General features: G+C 64.4%; 1 protein-coding gene and 1 long non-coding RNA gene across 3 annotated transcripts; one reads left to right on the top strand and one right to left on the bottom strand.

The window, feature by feature from the left end:
* Nucleotides 1–66: 66 nt before the first annotated feature.
* Plin3 (perilipin 3) lies at nucleotides 67–13,032 on the bottom strand. 2 transcript variants are annotated; one of them, XM_005332057.4, is made up of 8 exons: nucleotides 12,893–13,032; nucleotides 11,153–11,241; nucleotides 9,597–9,795; nucleotides 9,405–9,487; nucleotides 6,724–7,021; nucleotides 4,224–4,423; nucleotides 3,014–3,145; nucleotides 67–781 (listed from the first exon to the last, which is right to left on the bottom strand). In XM_005332057.4, the coding sequence occupies exons 2-8, from the start codon at nucleotides 11,222–11,224 to the stop codon at nucleotides 368–370; spliced, it is 1,398 nt and encodes a 465-aa protein (XP_005332114.1). In that variant the 5' UTR covers nucleotides 11,225–11,241; nucleotides 12,893–13,032; the 3' UTR covers nucleotides 67–367. The 2 variants fall into 2 exon arrangements, with proteins under 2 accessions (XP_005332114.1, XP_040146585.1); XM_040290651.2 differs by lacking the exon at nucleotides 12,893–13,032 and adding an exon at nucleotides 12,581–12,886.
* Nucleotides 13,033–13,044: 12 nt separating this feature from the next.
* On the top strand, nucleotides 13,045–22,233 carry LOC120891545 (uncharacterized). Its single transcript, XR_013431628.1, has 2 exons — nucleotides 13,045–13,193; nucleotides 21,830–22,233. It is a non-coding gene; the product is annotated as an uncharacterized LOC120891545 (long non-coding RNA).
* The last annotated feature ends 215 nt before the right edge of the window (nucleotides 22,234–22,448 follow it).

Raw genomic sequence — 22,448 nt, forward strand, 5'->3', positions numbered from 1 at the left:
GCAGCTGCCCAGCACGGGCCCCGGGCTCCATCCCAGCTGCGCAGAGATGACAGACAGACAGCAGAGGAGCAGGGAAGGCACGTGGCCCCAGGCCTTCGCGGGGCAGAGGAACACGCGTTTATTAAGGCCACGGCGCAGCTGCCTCAGCCCCTCCTGGCCCACAGCAGGCGGGGGCCGGGGGCCAGCTCTCAGACCAAGCCCAAGGCCACTTAGGAGCGCCCGGGACGGGGCCTCGGTGGAGGAAAGGACGACCCGTGACAGCTAAGGTGACGATCGATTCTTACTGAAGGAAAAAGAAATTTTTTGGAAATTTCTAGAAATTTTTTTGGCTGGAAACGTCACCTGTGGCGTGAGGCCTGAGCAGGCCTCAGTGGCCAGGGGCCGGCTCCTCGCTGCGGGGCCCCTCGGGTGGGGGGGCAGCGCCAGCCTCGCTCCCTCCCGGGCCGCCCTCCGGGGCCTTCTCCGTGATCCCGGGGGCGAAGGGCCCCACCAGCCACGTGACGGGGGTGCTCCGGGCCACGAACTCCACCGTGCGGTCCAGGGCCTCTCGGGCCTTCGCCACCTGCTCACGGCTCTGCATCAGGATGCTGCTGGACAGGTCCTGGAAGGAGTGGATGCTGGCAAAGGTGGACTGGAGGTCCTCCACCTGGCGGCGGGCCTGCTGCACCTGGTCCTTCACCTGGGAGGGCAGCCCCTGGATGCTGGACGCCAGGGAGGCACAGGTGGTCTGCAACTGCTGGGTGATGCCCCGGAGCATGGTGAGCGCCTGCAACTCCACCTGCTGCGGGGACAGCGAGGACCATCAGGAACGTTCGCTGGCTGGGTACGGTGGCACACACCTGATCCCAGAAACTGGGGAGGCTGGGACAGGAGGATCTTAGGGTGGAGGCCAGCCTCAGCAAGACCTTATCTCAAAATAAAACATTAAAAGTGGGGGGAGGGCTGGAGACGGGTGCCTCGGTGGTTAAGCAGACCTGGGCTTGACTCTTGGTACCAATAAATAAATAAGTAAATAAAAAGGGCTGAGCGTGCAGAGTGCAGGATCACGGCTGGACCCGCCCCAGTGCCAACACAGCACTGGTGCTCTGGGAAGGTGGGCGGCGCTGGGAGCAGAGGACAAGGGCGCTGAGTGGCCGGGCTCGTGGGGGCTGCCAGCGAACCCCAGCCCTGGCCAGCGGAGGTGCTGCATTTCCTGGGGCCACAGCCAGCCTCGAGGGGGCACCCCACCCACAAGAGGTGGGGGCAGGGCCGGAGGGGCCCTCCTGCGGCAGCACTGGCCTGCCACACGCAAGGCCCTGGTCCACCCCAGCCCAAAATAAAAACAGAAAAGAAAAAGGTGACCCAGGAGTCGCCCAGGACGGGCAGCCCGCCTGCACACGCTCGGATGGTACCCGTGAGTTCCACGGCTGCGCATCCGGCCACCTGCAGGACACAACAGCGTCCCAACAGATTTCCTGCACGTGGACAGGCTGTTTACTCTTGTTATCTCCCCCAAATGACACCGTGGTGGCAATCCCTTGTCCAGCAATGACACTGGCCCATCTACCATGAGCCACCTAAAGCCGCCGTGAGCGCGAGGTGGTGGGTGTCTTCTACCAAACACCGCGCCATCCCAGAAGTGCCAGGACCAGCCCCTGGAGACTGAGGGATGACCGTGAGTGACCAGGGAAGTGCCAGAGGGCATCCACACAAGGACACCGCCCACCGCCCACCTCCCACCAGCTGCGGGAGTGGTGGGCACACTTGGCCCCCGCACACCTGGAGCGTCCTCGGCCATGAGCAGGGGCCAGGTGACAGCTCAGTGTGGGGGACGCGAGGACCTGGTGCTCAGCGAGAGCCAGACCAGCAGGCCACAGGGTGGGACTTGTGACTCCACTGGTCGGAGAGTCCAGAGACAGGATGTGGGCTCAGGGGTACAGGGCTGGGCAGGAGGGTCACTGCTCACGGGGACAGGGCTACCTTATGGGGGGATGGAATGTGTAAGAGCAGACAGTGACGGTGGCTGCGGGCTGGGTCACCCGGCAGACACGCGTGCGCTCTGGACGCACATTCAGTGCGCGGCTCAGCCTCAGGCTGCTCGTTACAGACGCCGGGCAGAGTCCTGGGAGGACCTCTGGGCAGGAGCCACCAGGAGAGTCAACCAGGTCACTGAGAACCCATCCAGCAGGGGATAAGAGTGGCCAGGGGGACTGTGCCTGTGGCCTCGGCAGCTAGGGCTCTGGGCCTGGACCTGGGGACGGTGTGACCTTGGGACGGTGTGACCTTGGGACGGTGTGACCTGGGGACAGTGTGACCTGGGAGACAAGATCTGCTTTGCTCGTCGGAGAAACTGTTTTCTGGTTGCCGCGTCCGGCACTGGGGCATGGGGACTGTCCTAGGCAGTCCAGGTCTGGGGCATGGGGACAGTCCTGGGCAGTCCAGGTCTGGGGCATGGGGACAGTCCTGGGCAGTCCAGGTCTGGGGCATGGGGACAGTCCTGGGCGGTCCAGGCCTGCATGACGTGTGCTCTGATCACAAAGCTCGTGGCATCTCAACATGTTCAGTCTTCTCTTTGGTGTCTAAGGACGTCCACCACGTCTCTCCGTCAGGGGGCCACACGCTGCCCTTTAGTCTGTTTGCATGAGGCGCGACCACGGCCTCTAATTCCAGAATATTCTACCTCTCCAAAAGGAAGGCCGTCCCCATGACAGCCCTGTCCCTGCCGGGGTGCTGCCTCTGCACTCTCCTGTCACTGCGGTCACTCTGTGTGGCCTTGTGTATCTCATCCTGAGCACCAGGTCCTCAGGTCCAACCACACTGCAGCATGTCACCTGGCTCCTGCTGGTGGCCGAGGGACAGCTGACAGTGTGGATGGGGCATGTCCCATGGATCTGCCCACGGGCACGGGGCCGGCTCTGCTCCTTGGCACTGTGAGCTGGGCAGGTGTGACCACGCACGCCCGAGCTCAAGCCCGCGACCTGGTCCTACGGAAGGCCCCACGTGCTGGGCCCTGGCACCCAGGCCGCCCGGGTACCTCTGGCTTGGCTGGGTCCCTCTCGGTGCCCTGTGGTCCCTGCTCCTTCTGGCTCCAGCTGAGCCACATCTGGTGCAGCCTCTCCTGGCCCTCCACGAGCTTCTGGTCCACACCCTGCTTCACGGTCTCCATCTGCAGGAGAGAGCCGGTGAGGGGAGGACCTCCGCGCCCCCGCACCGCCCAGCATGGGGGACAAGAGGGTGCCCGGGACCCTCTGCTCCCATCTGACCTATGAGATGGTCTGGAGGCCACAGGGCCTCTGGGGACTTCAAAAACATCAAGCCCCTTGTGTCCCGTGTGGCCAGGGGCAGCAGAGAAAGTGGCCTCACGTGCTCAGTGGTGACTCCAACCCATCTACTCTGTCCCTTGCAGCCAGACATGGCCTTGGCCGCGGACTGGCTTTGGTGGCTGGGGGTGACAGCACGGGAAGCACTGCGTGCAATGCTACTCCGTCGGGAGAAGGGACAGAATGACAGCTGGCCCGAGGTAGAGGGATCTGGAGGACATGATGCTAAAACTACCCACAAAAGGACACACGGGGTCCACCCCCAGGAGGTCCCTGCAGTCCAGAGCCAGAAGCCGCGTGGTGACAGCTGGGCTGGGAGGGACAGGAGCTTTACTGGGGACTGAGAGCCGGGCACCCAGTGGATGGCCAGGCTGCTGGACTGTGCGCCCTGACATGGGGACGGTGGGCTGGGCTGCGGCTCAGGGGTGGCGCTTAGCGTGTGTGTGGCCTCCCATGATTTTGTCCCTCTGTGCTGGGGGTGGCCCCAGGACCGCCCACGTGCTGGGGAAGTGGGGCCCAGCTGGGCTCCACCTGCCGTCGGCCTGACAGCACCTAAAGGCCAGGTCCACTGCGCGTTGCGTCTGGGACCCCAGGCTGGTGCCATGGAAAGCACCTGGGCCACGGGCTGGAGGAGGGTGCGCTGAGGCCCAGAGCCAGCCACCCGGTCAGGCTGCACTGTCCCCCCAAATTCACACGTTGAAGCCCAGAGCCCCAGAACCCACGAAGGGGCTGGGCTTGGAGGTGGGTCTTTACAGAGGGGGTGACGGGAGACAGACATCTGGCGGCCTGGACGCAACAGAACCTCCTAAGAGGGGACTGGGACAGATGCCCACGGAGGGGCAATGAGAGAGGACAGAGAAGATGGCCCTGCCAGCCCTGCGCACCCAGCCCCGCCCGGCCCCGCCCGCAGCCCCGCGCGCTCACCAGGCTGAGCGCCTGCGCCAGCTGCTGCAGCCCGTCCTGAGCCCGCTGCCGGGTGCTGCGCAGCTTGCCCAGGGAGTGCTCGTAGGCGCGTTGCCGCAGCCGCTCCGACAGCGAGCCCAGGCGCACGAAGTAGCTCTGCTCCTGCCGCTGCTGCTGCACCGAGGCCACGTCGAAGCCCTCCAGGGACGTGGCGATGCGCGCTGCGGGCAGAGGGGCCTTGGTGAGGCGGAGGACAACCACCCAGTGCCACAGACCCAGCGCCGGCGCTGGCCAGGCCCTGGGATGCAGGCCTCCGCCTCCACTGCCCCACCGCGCAGGGGAGGAAGGGGCCCCCACACCCGGCCCTCGGGCAGGTCTGCCCGCCTCTGGCTTCATGGACTCGCTAACGCGCGGAGGAGTTCGCCGAAGTACACGGGTCCCCAGGACCCCGGGTATCCAATCCCCGGATGCTCCAGTCCCCTCCTAGTGTGGCGCAGCGTCTGCACAGCCATCTGCACAGCCTCCGCAGAGGTACTCAGGCCGCCTCCGTGGTGCCGACAGGCCGTGTCGTTGGGGCAACAAGGACAAGAATACCTATGCCTGTTGGGCACAGACACAAAGGTGCGCTGCGGTTGGTTCAGTGCACGCACAGGAAAGGAGGGCTGCAGCCGTGCCCTGCGGCTGACACTAGAACGTCCCCCACGCAGCGGCCTCTCCAGCACAGAGGGGACCGGGCTGCAGGAGGGTCATGGCGGCCGCCCCCAGGAGCGGCCAGGGCTTTGCCCCTGACATTTTAACAACCCGGATGGGCTGGAGCCCTCGCTTAGCACGTGAGAGGCCCTGGGGTCGATCCTCAGCACCACATAAAAACACATAAATAAAGGTATTACGTCCACCTACAACTAAAAAATTAATATTTAAAAAACTCAAGGCAGGCCGTCCAACTATTCAAAAAGGGTGGGGGACTTGGGTGCAGCTTGGGGGTACAGGGCCCCTGGGTTTGATCCCGAGTTCTGGAAAAAGAAAGCAATACACCCCCCACATATATGTGGACCTGTGTGGGTATGAAAAACTGAAAACAAGTATGAAACAGAAACAAAGGCGACCAGCACGTGGGCCACCCTGTGTCCCGAGGGAGGGCGGCCCCACCGTGCCACCAAGGCAGGCTGCACACACAAACTCCCCAGTTGTGGCCGGGAGCCCCGCCAGGAGCTGTGCCCTCTGGTGAAAGCAGCTTTGTTTCCTGGGCCTGTGTGCCAGGGAAAGGCAGTGGCCCTGGCACCAGGAGGTGCCCTGGGCTGGGGGGAGGAGATGCAGCTCTCACTGCCACAGCTCAGGCCTTCCCGAGCCATGAGATGGCCTCTGAGCCCCTGAGCAGGACTCAGGAGCCCCCAGGAGAAGAGCCACCCCCTGCTGATTCAGGGGTGGACCTTCCTCCCTCCTGCCCAGGCCACCAGGCAGGGCCTCTGAGCCCCTGCGCTCGCCCCACCCGGCACCCAGGCAGCCGCTCCCTCCTGCCCCCAGGGGCAACCGAGGCCCCTCCCCGCCAGGCCTCTGCTCTGAGCTGACCCCCACTGCGCCCAGCTCCTCCACACCCTGTCCCTCCTCTGCTGCAGAGGTGGGCACTGCATGTCCCCAAGCCCAGATGGGGCCTGGCTCCAGGTGCGGAGACCCGTGAATGAAATCACCCACAGAAGGTGCAGCCCAGGTGGAGGCCTGCCCAAGCCCTGGCCTCCAGCCCCAGCTCCACAGAGAAACAGATCCTGAGAACGTCCCTCCTGTGGCCACACCTGTCCTCCCCGCAGCTCAGGAGGCCGAGGATCCCAAGTCTGAGGCCAGCCTGGGCAATTAATGAGGCTCTCAGCAAGTTAGCGAGACCCTGTCTCAAAAGAGTGCAGAGGGCTGGGATGTGGCTCCTGTGAGCCCCCTGGGCTCAGTCCCTGGTTCCAAACCCCAGACAAACACAACCCCGCTCCGTGGCACTCTGCCCCTCCCGCAGGCGTCCATCCAGGGCTGGGGAGGCCCTGGCTCCGTCCTCAGCACCACGACTGGACCCCAGGCTCTGGGCACCCAGCAGTGTATACAGCAGTGGTCAGAATTCTGCCCGCCCAGAGGGCACGGTCTGGGTCAAAGTTGAAGAGGAAAGATGGGGCGGGGCCGGGCAGGCACACCGGGGGTGGACTTCAGCTGGGGCCAGAGGGACGCAGGGAGCGGCCTGTCAGGGCCACAGAAGCAGGGAACAGCCTGGAGCCAGGCAGGGAGCTCCTGTGGCTGCAGCAGATGGGGCAGGGGCCAGGGAGGGGATGGGAGGCGTCATGCAGGTGCCACAGGGAGGACTTGAGCTTTGACCCCAAGGGAAGTGGGAGCCACAGAGGGCTGTGGGCAGGGGGAGGGCCTGACTCAGGTGCTCACGCTGCCCTCTGGTGGCTGCTTCAGGGAAGGCAGAGGTGAGCCCAGGTGGCAGCAGGTGACAGACTCCAGGAGACGGAGAGGCAGTGCTGAGGGGCCCGGCCACACTCACCCAGCTCCTCATCCGTCATGGGCAGGTGGTTGTCCATCCACTCTTCCGACCTGCAGAGCACCGTGTCCACCCCACTCATTACCATCTGTCCCACGCGGGAGCCCATGACCGAGTGGACACCACTGGTCACCATGGACTTGGTCATGTCCACACCACTCTGCACAGCCCCACGGGTCACGTCCACTGCCCCCGACACTCGGGTGGCCACAGCATCCTTGGCGCTGGACACGGTGTCAGACACCATTTCCCGGGCCCCAGACACCCTGGATTGCACGAGCTCCTTGGTTTCCGCCAGGACCTAGGAGACAGGCCAACATCAGCGTCCCTCCGCCCACACGGCGGTCAAGCGTCTCCACTCCCCGGAGGGCGGGGGACAGGGCACCCAGGGCTCGGAACCCTGTGCTAAGACCCAGCGCCCACAGGAGCCAGGCCACCCAGCCAAGCGGACAGCACAAGGTGCAGGTGGCCCTCCTGCAGGAGCAGAGGCCAGGAGTGGCCAGGCTGCCTGTGCCCAGGGCAGAACTTGGCTGGACCCTGGCGGGGCTCGATAGGCTCAAGGGACAGTAAGGTCAGCCACTCTCCACAGAGGGCTCAGATGGTGCTGCAGGGCCAGGGGTGGCTCTGTCCCCCGGGCAGAGAAAGCAGCTATGGGTGAGTGATGGCTGTGGCCACGTGCCAATAAAACTTTATTGTCCACAGCAGGCCAAGGGCCATGTGGCGCCCAGGGCTCACCTCTGACTAGACACGGGGATGGGGGGACTGCTTCTCAGGGCCTGTTATCACCCTGGGTGCTGGGCGGAACCCAGGGCTGCCACCTGCTAGGCACGTGCTCCACCATGGAGCTGCACGCGGCCCCGTGCCCGCCTCTGGTCACTGCCCCTCACCTGGCCTCCTGGCCTCTGAGAGTCAGGCATTCAGCAGGGACGGCGGATGGAGAGGCCCAGCCTCGGCCGTGCTAACTGAACGCACAGTTCTCAGGGGAGTTCTGTGCCCAGTTCACATGCCAGCACTGGCCACACGCCTGCCCAGGGACCTGGGGAAAGTGACCGCTCCCCAGAGGAAAATCCATCTCAGGGGGCCCACAGCAGGGAGAGGGCCGTCCTCTGGGAGCGGGAGCAGCTGCTCTGTTGAGTGACCTTGGAGAACATGACCCTGTGCTCGTCCCTTCTATAAACAGAAGGAGCACTGTCCCTGAGGAATGGCCAGAGGAATGCTGCTATCAGTGGGAGGGACAGTGCCAGCATCCGCCTGGGACAGGCCCCCAGGCCTGCCACGGTGCTGGGCCTTGGCAGCTCCCACGCTCCCCAAGCCAGGCCTCGCAGGGGCATAAGGTCTGTATACAGCAGGTGCTCAGCAGGGAGCGGACAGATACACTGCATGTATCCACAGGTAGTCACAGTGGAGGGTCTCAGGAAGCTGGGTGGAGGGCTGGCCCCAGGGAGGACGCAGGCCAGGCACGCCAAGGGTGCAAGGGACGGGGACGAGGGCAGCGCCAGGTTTCACGCCATACGAAGTGTTTGGAGTTTTTTTGGCACCGGGTTGAACCCAGAGGCGCCGAACCACTGAGCCACGACCCCAGGGCCTCACCGGGTTGCTTAGCGCCTCGCCCTTGCTGAGGCTGGCCTCGAACTCACGATCCTCCTGCCTCAGCCTCCTGAGCTGCTGGGATTATGAATGTGACTGTACCAAATGTTCACGTGTGTCTAAGAGCCAAGAGGTGACACCCAGGGCTGTCCACAGAAGGATGGCGTCAGCCACAAAGGACACGCTGTCTGACGATGCGGCACTGTGTCCAGTGGGGGGGTCAAGTGGCCTCATCTAGTTGCATCTCAGAAAAGCGGCTGAGCATGAAAAGTCCACAGTGTCGCTGATTGAACCGGGCCACCCTGGGGCCACCAGTAGCCACACGTCACGGAACAGGCAGTTAAAATCAGGAACTGGGGCTGGGGCGGTGGCTCCGTGGCCGAGCGCTTGCCCGGCATGTGTGAGGCCCTGGCTGAGCCTCAGCACCACACGATAAGTCAGGCACTGTGTCCGCCTGCAACTAAACCCGTGACTTAAAAATCAGGAAAGTCACATTCTCAGGGCTCAATGGGCGTGCGGCTGGCGGTTTCCGCGATGGACGGCAGCGGCAGAATGGACGCACCAAGTCTGCTGGCCGCTGGTGACGGGGAGGAGCTCCTCTAAGTGGAAGAGAAGGCCTCTGGGGACCTGAGGCTTGGAAATGTGCCCAGGGGAGCCGGGCGCAGCGGCCGCACCTGTCATCCCTGCAGCTCAGGAGGCTGAGGCAGCAGGATCGCGAGTGGAAGGCCAGCCTCAGCAGAACGCCCCAGGTTCAGTCCTGGTACCCCTCACCACGCAAAAGAAAGAAGACGTGCAAAGATCCCGGGGTAGGGCGCGGGCGGGCGAGTTCGTTCTCTCTGCCTCCCCCATCAAGCTCCCCTCCCCGAGGCCAAGGCTCCGTTTCCATCACTGCGTCCCCCAGTCTCAACTGTGCCCTGTTCCCCCAGGTGTGACAGTCCCGAAGAAGGACAGAGGCCGACGTGGCCGGGGCAAAGCCAGTGACCTGGGTGGCTTTTGCTCTGGGCAAAGTGGGGGCCGTGGGGTCTTGACTCCCGTCTCTGCGAGTGAGGCTGGACCCCGAGGCAGGCCCAGGGCGCGCGCCGCACACACAGCCTCACCTTCTCCGTGGGCTGCTGCAGGACGGGCAGACTGTCCTCCAGCCTGTCCAGGCCCCTGTGTGCGTACTCGCTGGCCGACGCAACTGGAGAAGGACAAAACAGAGTGGGACTGTCACTGCTGCTGGGGGCCTGGTGGTTTGGGGGGACAGGGCCCAGCATGGACAGGAGTGGACATTCTCGGGTGTCACTCACTCTGGGGCTCCAGCTTGGACAGGATGGGCTGGGCCCCGCTGACCGCGGCCGCGGTGAGGGTCTTGATGCCTTTTTCTGCCGCGTCACAGACGGTCTTGACGTGGGGGTGGCTCTCCTTGGTGGAGGCGTAGGCGGCGGACACCAAGTCACAGGTGGAGCTGATGAGGGGCATGCTGGCCACCCGGCCCACCACGCTGGGCTGTGGGGTGAGGGGCCGCTCAGGGCTTGGCGGAGGGAGGCAGGGACAGGACCCAGGACCAGAAGCTGGCCCCGCCCTCCTGCACCCAGCACCCCTCAGCCAGGACCCGGGAGCTTCCGCCAGCTCCTCCTGTGGATTCCTTTAGCGTGACTTCGCCCCCAGCCATGCCCAGGAAGTGACAAGGCAGGAGACCCACTGTCCCTGTCCTGGAGTGGATGCCAACCAGGTGTTCACCCCTGGCGGCCCACCCGTCTCTGTCCCTGAACTTGCTCCTGGGGTGGCTGAAGGCCGAGCACTAAGACGGGTGGCCTTCGTGCGTCGCCCTAGGTGGCCTTACTTGTGGTACAGAGACTGAACGCAGGGCGCCCGCGCGAGGGCCCCGGCCCTTTGGGGTTTTTATTTCGAGACCCAGGCTGGTCCTGCCAGAGCCCCCCAAGAGCTGGGATACAGACGTGGGCCGCTGGGCCCGGCTATTCGTCCTGTCAAGTGCCCAGTCCAGGGACAATAAGCATGGTTACCGTGTGTGCAGCTGTCCCCACTGTCCACCTCCAGGACCTCTGTCTCCCCAAGCGGAGGGTCTGCCCACTCAAGCGGCCTCCCCACTCCCAGCGCGCGCCCCATCCCGCAGCTTCCTATTTCTGGATCTGAGAGTCTGGGGAGCCCTGGGTGGGTGCCGCAGCATGTCCTCGTGTCTGGGGCATGTCCCTGCACCCCGTCCTCAGCCCCATCGAGCAGCACGTGCAGAGCTTCAGGCCCTGAGAGCCCAGTGGCGCCCGGCGGCCTGGCTTCATGGAGTCTCCTTGGCCCACCACCGTGCCGCCCCACCCCAAGGCGCTGCGCTGCGCTGCTCTGGCTACCAGAACAGGGGACCGTGGGGACAATCGCCCAACTCACAGAGCTGTGTTTACTACCTGTCCCTCGACAGAGGGCAGCTGACCTCGGACCAAGCCCTCTTGGGGTGGGCAGGCGACCCGCAGGGGCTTCCTGGGAAGGGGACCTTTAGGCTAGGGCCTGAGCAAGGAAGGTGTCGGGGAAGAATGTCCCACAGCTGCGCTCCAGCAGGGCGGCCACTTGCCACCTGGCTCTGAAACAATCAGGGCCGGGGACAGTGCTTGCTGGCACCTGCGGGGGACCCCATCCTAGAGGGGTGGCGGCAGATCAGGGATCCACTCTCAAGGGAACCCTCCAGGAGGGGGCAGTGTGGCTGGGGGAGGGGCAGAGAGCCTCAAATGGTGCCCCCGGGGTCCCCCCCCCCCCGCCCCGAGTCCCAGGTTCCCTACGGCCCAGGACCCGGGACAGCCCAGCACCCAGAGAGGCAGCACTGACCTCAGGAGCCTGCCCTCGGGGCCCTGCTCACCTGTGGTTCCGGTCCTTCTGCAGGCACCTGGGTGTCAGAGTCCGCCTCTGTCCCCGAGCCCTGGGTAGACATGCTGTCTGCAGCAGGCCCTGTGGTCAGAGCAGACGGTCAGGGACAGCCCCAGCCTCGCCTGCGCCCAGTCCTCATCACTCAGAGCAGGAGGTGGCCTGTGGGCCTCGGTCAGCAGCAGCGGGTCCAAGGTGCCCACCTGACCCTGAATCCCTTTTTTTACTGGGGTGAACCCAGGGCCTCCACATGGGGCAAATGCTGACCACTGAGCCGCACCCCTGACACGTCTGGCAGCTTCCAGGGCCACCTTGAAAAGCAGCCCCTTTGAGGATTGCTGTGTCACCTGTTGTCCAGGGGGGTGGGTCTGGTCCAGAGCCCGTGGCGAGGGCAAACTGCCCGCAGCTGCCAGTCTCCCCTGGACCCAGAAAGCTCACTTGAGGGACGGTCCCGCCCCTGCTCTGCCACTCGGCCGGAGCGTGTGTGCCTGTGCACCTACCCCAGGCAGAGGCTCACGGGTACTGTTAATAGGCTTTGAATAGTGCAAAATGCCCTGCTTGCTTCACAGACGCTAGAGACAGGAAAATCAACCGTGGCTACTTTTCAGGGAAGAGGGAGGATCAGGTGGCTGGGCCGGGTGGAGGTGCCTTCTGATTTGGGGGCCAGACAAATAGTAGCACCTCCAATTAAGGGCTGGGGATGCAGCCCACGGTAGACACTTCGTCCATGCTCAAAGCCCTGGGCTCCATCCCCAGCACCCCCCAAAAAAAACAGATAAGTTTTTTAAAAGTGAAAGGCCATTCCTGGCCCTACTGCAGACCAATCAGGTTGGGGCAGGAGAGGACAGGGTCCCCAGGTGGGTCCAAGCTCACTGTACGGGTGGCACCTGAGCCACAAGTGTCCTTGGTTTTTATGGCCCAGAACCAACCAGATGGCCTCCCCCGGGTGGGCAGGCTCTCAGAGGGCCAGCAAGTAACACCCCGAGGAGACTGGAGACGGCGGGCGGGGGATGTCACAACCTGAATCCCCTGTTCTCCCTCCAAGTCCTGCTGAGGCCTGGGCTGCTTCCTCGCCCCTCTTCCTTCCAGCCCTCCGGGAACTAGTTCCGGCAAGGGTGGCCACCACCCACCGTCCTTGGGGGTCAGTGTCCTGCCCGCCCGGGAGAGAGAGCTGGCTAGAGCTGTTGCAACCCTCAACTCCAAACCCCACTTCCTCATCTTGGAAACTGCCTGAGGTCCACGGCAGAGGAGCTCCTGACCCAGACACAGGGCCGCTGCCTGGGCAGGCTCAAGAGTGGACTAACGAAATTCCAAAGGACCGCGGTGGTCCCAGCCCAGCAGGGTCGCAGCCCCGGGCAGACAAGGCCTGCAGCACCCCGGGACCTCGGCCCGCTCCAGGGGGTCCGGCCGCAGGGGGCAGCACCCTTTGCAAAGCAGGGGTCCTCGCGAGGCCGGGGATGGCCTCCCGGTGCCCGGGCGTCCTGAAGACCCGGGAGGAGGGCGGCGCCCCGCGGTGCCCGCGGCCCGGGCGACTCCGAGACTGGCCCGCACTCCGCGTGGCAAAGTCCGTCCTTCGGAGTCTGAGGGACGGGGGCGGGCGCGGCCTGGCCCCCGCGGCCCCGGGAGCTCTTTCGCCCTCGGGGGTCCGGCGGGGAGAAGCGCTGGGGTCTCAGCCCCGGAGCGAGCGGGTGCTGCCCCCGGCCGCAGCCCCCTCCCGGCCCCGGCAGCTGCTCACCTCGTCCGCGGGGCGTCGGCGCGGCGGCCAGCACTCACTCGGCGGCTCCCTGCTGGACGGCGGGCGGGGCGCGGCTCCACCCACCCGCGGGCGGGCCCCGGGGCCGCGGGGGCCAATCAGGGCGAGGCAGCCGCCCCGCCCCTGTCCCCGCCCCGCCCCCGCGGGGCTCGGCGGCGGCCACTCGTGAGGTCCCCCAGGACCCCGCGCTGCTCCTGGGGCGGGGTGGTGCGCTGGTGCCACGCCGGACCCCGAAAAGGGGCACCCCCCCTCGCCTGGGTCTCGACGAACTCAGCCCAGGAAGGTGCGTGCGACCCACGGCGCCCGCTGGGGTCCCGAGTCCCCAATTTCCCCGGAGGTCCCCAGCGATGGTTTTGTGAGGTCCTCAGCTCGTTGGTGGCCACGCCCTCCTCCTGGGCGCCAGGGTGATGGCCGAGCGCAACTCGGCCGCTGAGCAACTTGAACTTCCGCGGTGAAGAGGCGCCGAGTTTCCTGCCTGCTCAGCCCCAGTGGAGCCTCCCAGTTCTCCCAACGCTGTGTCCTCCCCTCGTCATCCCCGTTTTACAGATAAGGGAGGACCGGAGGCTGTCAGCCGCGGGCAGTGCAGGTCCAGGCCCCAGCCTCTCTGGCTCCTGGATCAACCACTTCCTGAAGCTGTGTCACTTGGATTCCCCCTCCCCCAGCTATTCCCTATCCTCACAGCTAGGCCCCGTGGTGCTCCGCTGAGGCTGGAGCATCTCCCGCCCCCTCCCCCTCCCCCTTCCCCCCCCCCAGCTTCAGCAACCTCACCAGACACTCCACAACTTAGTGACATCCTGTCACAAAATGAAAATTTTTAAAAAGATCTGGGGACGTAGCTCAGTGGCAAAGCAGCTTCACTGGGTCCAGTCCCCTTTACTCTGAACCAAGTCTGTGAACCAGGGCCGGTGGGGGGTCAGCACCCCTGCTGAGGGGAAGGCCCCTGGGGGGTCCGAAGGTCTCTGGGATTTGAGAATGGAGAGGGTCCTGCTCCCTAGAGAAGGACGTGGCGGTGCCAGCTCCTCGTCCAGGCCCTCAGCTGGCCACTCTGCTGCTTTGTGTGGGTCACACGGGGCTTCTGGAGCGTCCAGAAAGAGCAGGGGAAGTGGGGGTGGGAGGCCGAGTGCCTTGTCGGACGGGTCTGTGCAGCATTGTGCAACAGAACGTTCTGGGATGTTGGGTGGAACCTGCTAGGGCTCTGCACCTTGTGACTGCTGCGTTTTCCTGCTTGCTCTGCAGTGCTGGGATGGCACGGCACCCTGGCCTTGAGCACCCCGGGCCAGGGCCACCCCTGAGCCGCACCCAGCCTAGAACCAGAACTTTTCAGTGTAAGTGACCGCCTGCAGCTAGTCCAGGCCAGAGCCTGCGCGCGCGCAGGCCCAGATCCCGGCTCCTTCATTCCTCCAGCCACATTCCTGGGTCGGGGGCACAGTGGGGAAAACAGATTAAGAGCCCAGCCCTGGTGACACTCAGCGCCTCGTGGGAGACAGGACAATAAACCAGATAAGCCTGTGACCTAATCAGGAGTCAGGTGATAGTGAGTCCTATCTGGAAGGCAGGTGCAGGCGTGGGACGGCAGGGGTGGTCAGGGGTGGTCAGGGGTGGTCAGGGGTGGTCAGGGGTGGTCAGGGGAGGCCTTTCCAGTCAAGGAAGTGAGGGGGAACCCTGGAGAGACCCCGGGGAAGAAAGGTGTGCCTGGGAGAGGGCAGTGCAAAGGCCCTGGGGCAGGTGGGGAGCTGAGGGGCAGGAGGAGGGGAGGCAGGGAGGGCTTGTAGAGGTGGAATGGCACCTTGTAGGTCTGGAGGCTCAAAGGTCACTGAGAGGCAGGCCTGGTAGCCTGGGGCTTTCCAGGGACTGAAGACCTCTGGTCTAGGGGACTGTGACCCGTGAAGACTTGGAAAATACAGCCTGGCGATCTTACCCCATCTTAGGATAGCGGCTGGGCCTCGCATGATGGGAAAGGGGTGCAGCAGTGAGCCCCGCGTGGGGCCGATGGTGCAGGGCCAAGGGTGGGCTGGCCCTGGCCAGCAGCCTGGCCCACCTCCTGGTGCTCACACCCCAGCCTCCCCACCAGCTCCTGCCCCCAGGGACTGGTCCAGGGCACCTGCCCCTGGCTTGTTCCAGAGTGGGGAGGGCAGGTCCCTGTCCCCCTCCTGACCCGAGGCCCTGTAGCCCTGCTGCACCTGGGGGCGCGGGAGGCCCACTGCCTCTGAATTCCAGGCGGAGATCAGCGTATTCCGAGGCCTGAGTGTATCCCACAAAATATCGGGGATCTACTGACACTCATTTTCCATCTGAAATTCAGATGTCGCTGGTCACTGTTGTCACGTCTTTTGTTTTTCTTAGTGCCACGTGCGACAGTCCCCCCCCCGTCCTTTCCTCTGCTCAGGCCTACTCTTCTAGGAGGCTCCCTAAGGACACCTCCCATCCTGGAGGCTCCGGCCTCTGCAGTCCCGGTAAGAAACGACCGCTGCGACTTGACGGCACTGTTCTGCAGCTTGATCCTCTAGGATTTTTTGAAGGAGGAAACAGGATCAGAGAGGCAGGTCACTTATGCAGCATCACACAGCGGAGCTCCACAGCCTAGGACTGAACCCGAGTTGTCTGACGGCGAGGTTCTGAGGTCCTCTCCTCTTGTCTCCTCCCCCACCCAACCCATTTCCAAAAGGCGGGCTTTAAGCCCCTCCCAGCTCTCCCCTGGGACTGAGAAGGGACAGGCAGGGGACGCTGTGCCACAAGGTGGCGCCTCTGTCCTGGAGGGTCCCTCCCAGGCCCAGGTGTCCTGTCTGCCCTCTGACCCTGCCATCTGTCCTTCCCAGCACTTCAGGCCCATCCTGAGACCTGCAGGGCAGGCTGTGACTTGCTGGCCAGTCCCTCGCAGTCCTCGGCTCCCAGGAGCCATGACCACACCTGCAGCTCTGGTGGGCCGCTCCGCAGAGGTGCCCGGGTGAAGCTGCCTTCACCAGGACGCGAATCAAATCCATTCTTCCTTCCGAGTTTCCGAGAGGTGGGGAGGCACGCTGTGTGCGGTGGATTGGCCCTGGTGACCAGGGGATCACACAGGGCACCAGACAGGAGGCCCAGGGAGGGCCGGGCAGTGCAGGGCTGGATCCAGAGGCTTCCAGGAGGGGCCACGGCTAGGCTGCGCCTAGGAAGGAGCAGGGCTGGGGCGAGGAGGGGCCCACAGCTCCTGTGAAGGCCCTGAGGCAGGGCTGAGCCTGTGTGGGGAGCAGAGGGGGAGGGGGAGGCCTGCAGGGCCTGGGGCATAAGGAGGACTTGACCTTGGCCTCCAGGGAGGTGGGAGCCCTGGGGAGCTCTGGGCAGAGGAGACCTGACTTGCCTTCAGGTCACTGCGGGCAGGGCCGGGCAGGGAACCTGGAGTCCCTGGGAGTAGTGGGCAGAGCACAGAGGGGCCTCCAGGTTTGGGGCCAGGAGGGGCAGCGGGAGGTGACACCAGGCCTGGTCTGCAGGGGAGGGCCCTTGCAGGGAGCGTGGACAGGCAGGCCGGGGCAGGCAGCAGGGCCGCCCGGGCAGTGACCCCACAGCAGAGCGCGTGTGGAGAGCCAGGTCTGAGCCTGCTTCCTGGGGACGCACTGGGTGACCCGGTGCCGTACCCCTGAGCCACACCCGGCCCGTTTTATTTTGAATGTTGAGACTTAGTCTCCATAGGTCGCAGAGGCCGCCTTGAACCCCTGATCCCCCTGCCTCGGCCTCTGGGGAGCTGGGGTACAGGTGGCCAGGCCTGGCGCACAGTGAGGGCTTTTTACACCAGTAGGTCCTGAGGACTCTGGAACCGCTGTCCTCCTGTCTGGCTGCTTCATCCGGCCGCCCGGCTGGCCCTGGCCCGGACTCTCCACCAGGTGGCTGCAGCTGCAGGGGGCACTTGCCCACTGTGGCCACCTCCGGGCTCCCTGCAGGAAGCCGGGGTCTTTTAACATGCAGGCCCTGGCCCCGCCCGCCTCCGGGCCTCTTGGCGCCAGCTGCCCGCTGCCCTCTGAGAGGCCTCTGTTGGCGGCTTGGGGGATGGGAGCAGCTCTGGGGCTTACTGGCCCCTGCTCCGCCTCTTCCAGGGCAAGAGGGTCGCACTGGCCGGTCTCTGGGCAGCGCTCAGGTCACCCCAGGCTCGGGGAGAGGCCTGGGCAGCAGGAGGGCCTCCCCTGGCCGCTGCCTCCCTCTCCCAGCTCTGAGAGCGTCGCAGGCTCCTGGCCCTCTCTGGTGGCCTGGCCCTCTAGCAGTGGGCACACTTCCTTGAGAGAAGGCGCTGGAAGCTCAGAGGCAGTGACCGGGAAGGAAGCCCCTAGGGCCGCGGCCACCCCCAGCACCCTGGCACCGAGGAGCCTCGTCCACGGTGGCCTGGCCAGCGGCTCGGGGCAGGGCCCTCTAAGTGCCAGCGGCCAGTATGTGCCTGTCACGTTGGCGGGGAGGGAACAGGCCGTTCTTGGCTCACCAGCTGCCCCTTTGTCCCCAGGTGGAGGTGGGGACTGTTGACCGGCAGCCGGCCTCTCCCCGTTATTGAGGTGGAGATGGGGAGATCAGGGGCACCTTGGCCCAGGGGTCTGGCCCCCTCTTGGCAGCCTCCTGGCCTCCTGGGAAGGGCTATTTCTGGACTGTGGGGAGGCGGTCACCCCTTGGGACTGGAATGCCGGAGGTGGCTGTGGCGGGTGGGGGGGACATTCCCAGGGGGCGGGTCCTGTGGTGGCAGCTGCTGGCCCCTGCCTGTCCTGGTCCCTGGGGAGCGGAGGTGCAGCTGCTGCGGGTGGTGTGTGCCCCCAGGGAGGTTATCCTGGGGCGGGGCCAGGGGCCAGCGGCCCTCCTGGGGCAGGAAGTGGGGTGCCCAGCTGCGCTCTCCGTTGGCCCACCTGGTGTGGCGGCCCCCTGCTGCCGCACAGGAAGTGTCCCCAACGCCTAACCCTGCCTGCCCTCCTGGGCCACCGAGTCTCAGGCCTGGAGAGGTGGCCGCGTGGGAAGGGGCAGGGCCTGCTGCTGGGCTGCAGAGCTGGTCAGGACCTTCCAGAAGCCTCTGCCTGGGGCAGCAGCCATTTGTGTGCCTCGGCCATTTCTAGTCAGAGGCTTCCGGAGGCGGCCACTGCTGCCTGGCCTCAGGGACAGGAACTGGCCCAGTCGCCCGGCAGAACCAGGTCCCCTCAGACGCAGGAGCCCCACCAAGGCCTCCGAGCTGGGCCACCCTGCCCCCACCCCCCGGGGACACCTGGCCAGGCCTGGGGACCTCAGGACAGGTGGGAGCCCCTGCCTGGAGTGGGTGGAGGCCAGGAATAGGACCCCAGAGAAGGACCCGCGGGGGTCCAGCCTGAGCCTTGCTCAGGCCAAGACAGTCACTGTCAAACACAGATGGGCGGTGCCAGCCGGGTCCAGCCTCGGCCCAGCAGGCGTCAGCACCCTGTTCCCACTGAGAGCCAGGGACTGTGACTGATGCTCCGCACCATCGCCGTGAGCGTAAGAAGCAAATCTAAAAAGTAAAAATAGAGAGAGATAGAGAGAGAGAGAGAGATGGAATGAGATAATGAGATAAAGGTGCTGTGTCCGTCCACAACCCAAAACAAACAAAAGCCTTGCGTGGCCACCAGGCAGCCTCAGCAACTTTAGTGAGACCCCGTCTTAAAATAGAACAAAGGACCAGGGATGTGGCTCAGTGACAGGGCACCCGGGCTCCAGCCCAGTAGCGTCTTTTTAGACAGTGACCGCATTCGGTGGGACACTGGGTGGGGACGCCCAGGCTGTCTTAGGGTCAGTCTGCGTTGCCCCTCTGCTTGGTACCGTGGTTTATTCACCTGGTGGAGCCGGGGCAGGGCCGGCCTGCTAGGCTGGTGCCCACCACCGGGTGACCCAGCCCCGTGTCATTGTGGGGGGTCGAGCGACCGCCATCTCCCTCTCCTGCCAGCAGCAGGATCAGCTGAGGGGCCGCGGCTGGTCACCACCCATCACGCCAGTGGGGGTGGCTTGCACAGGGGCATGGTGACTGGGCTCTGTGATATTCATGCGGTGACACCTCTCAGGGACACATCCCTCTTGTGCAGGGACATGCCACCACCCTAGTATCATGCCTGGTTTACCTGTGGGCACAGGAGTCAGAGACCCCCAGTGTGGCCCTGGGATTCCTGGGTCCTGTGGCCCTTGGTGGCCTTCCCAGCCGCCCGGTGAGCCCCCAGCAGGGGAAGCGTGGCCCAGGGAGGTGGAAACAGGCTCCCCCACCCCCTGGCTGGCCCCTGAGGGCCTCACCCTAGGAAGGCCACAGCCTGGAGCTGCCGGGTCACCCGCACCCTCAGGCCATGGGAAGGGTTAGGTAAATATTTGGGGGGGCTGGGGCTCAGTGGCAGTGCTCTCCTAGCGCCTCATTAAAAAAGGAAGCAGATAAGATACAGGGCACTGCGTGCTGTCCACCTGCTGTCCACCTGCTGACCAAACGAACCCCAGACAGCGAAAAAGTAAACAAAAGCATTTAGAAACCAACCCAGAGGCCAGGAGGGCGCAGCCTGCGCTGTGGGGAGGGGGACGGCCGGGGGCGCGGGGCAGGGCTGGCAGAGGCTCCCTGAGTGCTGTCCCTGTAGTGACCAGGCCTTCATGAAGGAAGCTACCTACAGGCTCAGGGTGGACGGGTGGCTCTCCGGGAGGCAGTTCTGCCAGCCAGGGGACACGTGGCACTGTCGGGGGACATTCCTGGTGGTCACTGCTGCTGCGTCTAGTGGCTACACACCAGGGGGCTGCTCAACACCCTCCCGTGCCCAGCACTGGCCCCCACCAAGGAGGTGCCCGCTGCTCAAAGGAGGCCGTCCACAGCTGCCTCAGAGCCGGCCCGGGAGGAGGCCCTGGAGTCCTGCTGGAGGACCTCAAAGGTCAATAGTGCTGGGCTGGGGACGCCCTGGGTGGACTGAGGGCCCCAGGAGGGGGTCCCAGGAAGCAGTCCCCTGCCACTGGCTTTGTCATTCATGGAGCTGCATTTGTTTGTGTCTGGGACAGTCCAGTGCAGGCCGGAGTGTGGCCCTAGTGGCTCTCCTCCAAACAGTGACTCAGGGATTGTCTGTCCCCCCTCCCCTCCCCCCTCCCCCTCCTCCCCCTCCCCCTCCTCTGTCTCTCTTTTTTTTTTTTTGGTGCTGAACCCAGGGGCACTTTACCCCTAAACTATATCCCCAGCCATTTTTACTTTTTATTCTGGGACAGGGTCTTCCTAAATCGCCCGGCTGACCTCACACTTCAGATCCTCCTGCCTTGGCCTCCCAATCACTGGCATTCCAGGTGTGTACGGCTGAGGCGGGCCACGCTGACCTCTGGAGTCCTCTCAGAGGCCGGTTTTAATGGACAGGGCAGGGCTGGGCACTGGGGCGCACGCCTGTCATCCCAGCAGCACAGGAGGCCGAGGCAGGAGGATCACAAAGCCAGCCTCAGCAACTCGGAGAGACCCTGTCTCAAAGTAGCAAGAGCCGGCCCAGTGCTTAGCGTCCCTGGGGTCAACCCCCGGTTCCAAAAAAAGAAAGAAACTGCAAACATTTCCACGAACCCTCGGGTCACGTCCAACACGCCTGGCCCCGGTCAAAAGTGGGCAGTGGGCTCTGGGTGTCTGGGAAGTGACCCTGAGGATCGTCCCCAGTTCAGCCCCCACAGCTGGAGGGATTCCCAGAGGGGGACCTTGGCCTTAAGAAAGCACAAGCCCAGATCCAGCACAGGCCGGAGCCTCGGCCGGACCGTGAAGGGAGCAGCCTCCAGGGAGGCCAAGCGCCAGCCTGGGCCGGGCGGGGGGCATCGGAAGCTGGAAGGGGTGGAGGGGTGGGTCCTCCTCCCGCAGGACCCAGAGGGTGGCCCCCACCGAGGGAGTGCTGCATGGGGTTCCGCGAGAAGCGTCTGTGGCTGACACCAAGAGTGGCGATGAGGCGGGCCCCACCTGCCATCCCAGGGAGGCAGGAGGACCCCAAGTTCAAGGCCAGCCGCAGCCACTTGGCCAGAACCTGTGTCAAAATGATCAAAGGCCTGGGTCCTAGCTGGGCGTCCCTGGGTGTGGTCCCCACGGTCCCCCCTTCCCCACAGAAAGAATGACCGTCTGCTGATGACTCCCGATGCCCAGCACCCAGAAACGAGGAGGAAGAGGGGTGCGTGCGGGGAGAAGGGGACAGGCCCAGCCCTCTCCTCCCTCCATCCCTGCGGTACCTGGCCCTCGCAGGCCCAGGCGGCTGTGGGGACCCGCTGGAGACTCTGAGGGCAGGAATGAGGTGGCCGGGCTCGCGCTCTAGGAGGACACTCCAGGTGCCCGGTGAAATCTGGACTTCAAGTTTTAAAGACTCTGCTTTTTCCCCTTTTCTTTTCACTGCTGGGGAAGAAGGCGGAGCCCGCGCTCCCTGGGCTGGGGCCTGAGGATCTTCCTGTTTTCTTTGCGGTGCTGGGGTTGGACCCAGGGTGCCCGTGTGGCCTGCGAGCACGTCACCACCGTCACCACCGAGCACGCCAGCCCTGAGCCAGCCCTGAGCGGCTTCCTTCACTCGTTCTGTTTAGTTATAGGGGACAGCGGGGTGCGTGTGGACAGGTCCCGACAGCGGGGTGCGTCTGGTCCCGACAGCGGGGTGCGTCTGGACAGATCCCGACAGCGGGGTGCGTCTGGTCCCAGGGGCGGGTGCCTCTGGACCACCCTACAGACAGGAGCTTGCGGTTGTACATGGTGTGGAATCTCACTGGTCCTGTGTTCATATAAGAACCCTGGAAAGTGACCTCGTCCCCTGCACGTCTCTGTCAGTGTTATTCCCACCCCAGAACTTCCCCCTCCCCTCCCAGGCTTGCTTCAGCATCTGCATATCAGGGACTACATCCGGCCTTCCCTTCCCGGCCTCCCTTCCCAGCCTCCATAGCCTCAGGCCACTCCTTTACCTGGGAAGTCCTAAACTCATTCTGTTTTTTATGTTTATTTACTTGCTTTTCTAGGTGGTGCTGAGAATCAAACCCACTGCCTCCCGCAGTGCTCCCTATTCCTCCACCCGTTGAAGGTCACCTGGTTCCCTAGGCTCAGCTGCTGTGAGTTGAGCGGCTGTAGAGGCTGACGTGGCCTCACTGTAGAGGCTGAGTTGAAGACCTCGGGGTAGAAGCCCAGCAGTGGGAGAGCTGGTCCGGTGGAGGCTCCGCCCCTGGTTCTGAGGAATCCCCGCCCTGCTTTCCACAGCGGTGGCACCTTGGCAGTCCCACCAGCGGTGTATGAATGTGACCTTGGGGCTGGGGCGGTGGCCCAGGGGTAGAGCCCTTGCCTAGCATGCGCGGGGCCCTGCGTTGGAATCTCAGCACCACGTGAAGATTGTGTCCCTTTACAACTAAAAAATTGTTTTTAAAAAGTGGACCTTTCCCGCACGTCTCGCCACCATTCAATTCACCGTTCCTTGTGTTCTCGATAACTGCCATTCTCACTGGGCCCAGGTGGAATCTGGAGGTGGTTTTAATTTGCATTTTTAATTGCTACAGACGTTCCCAGGATCTTTCTTGAGAGGTGCACGTTCAAACTGCAGGAAGGCAGGCCAAAGGTCGCGTCCCGCCAGGACCCATCAAGGAGTCA

The sequence above is a fragment of the Ictidomys tridecemlineatus genome, chromosome 2 (genome assembly GCF_052094955.1).
Source record: "Ictidomys tridecemlineatus isolate mIctTri1 chromosome 2, mIctTri1.hap1, whole genome shotgun sequence".
NCBI lineage: Eukaryota > Metazoa > Chordata > Mammalia > Rodentia > Sciuridae > Ictidomys > Ictidomys tridecemlineatus.

What these genes read in the sequence shown, in the direction of transcription:
- Plin3 (XM_005332057.4), bottom strand. Translation starts at nt 11,224, where the DNA reads ATGTCTACCCAGGGCTCGGGGACAGAGGCGGACTCTGACACCCAGGTG. An exon ending in CAGAAGGACCGGAACCACAG is followed by an intron (nt 9,796 to 11,152) that starts GTGAGCAGGGCC and finishes CTCACCCCACAG; the next exon opens with CCCAGCGTGGTGGGCCGGGT. An exon ending in CATGACGGATGAGGAGCTGG is followed by an intron (nt 4,424 to 6,723) that starts GTGAGTGTGGCC and finishes CTCTGCCCGCAG; the next exon opens with CGCGCATCGCCACGTCCCTG.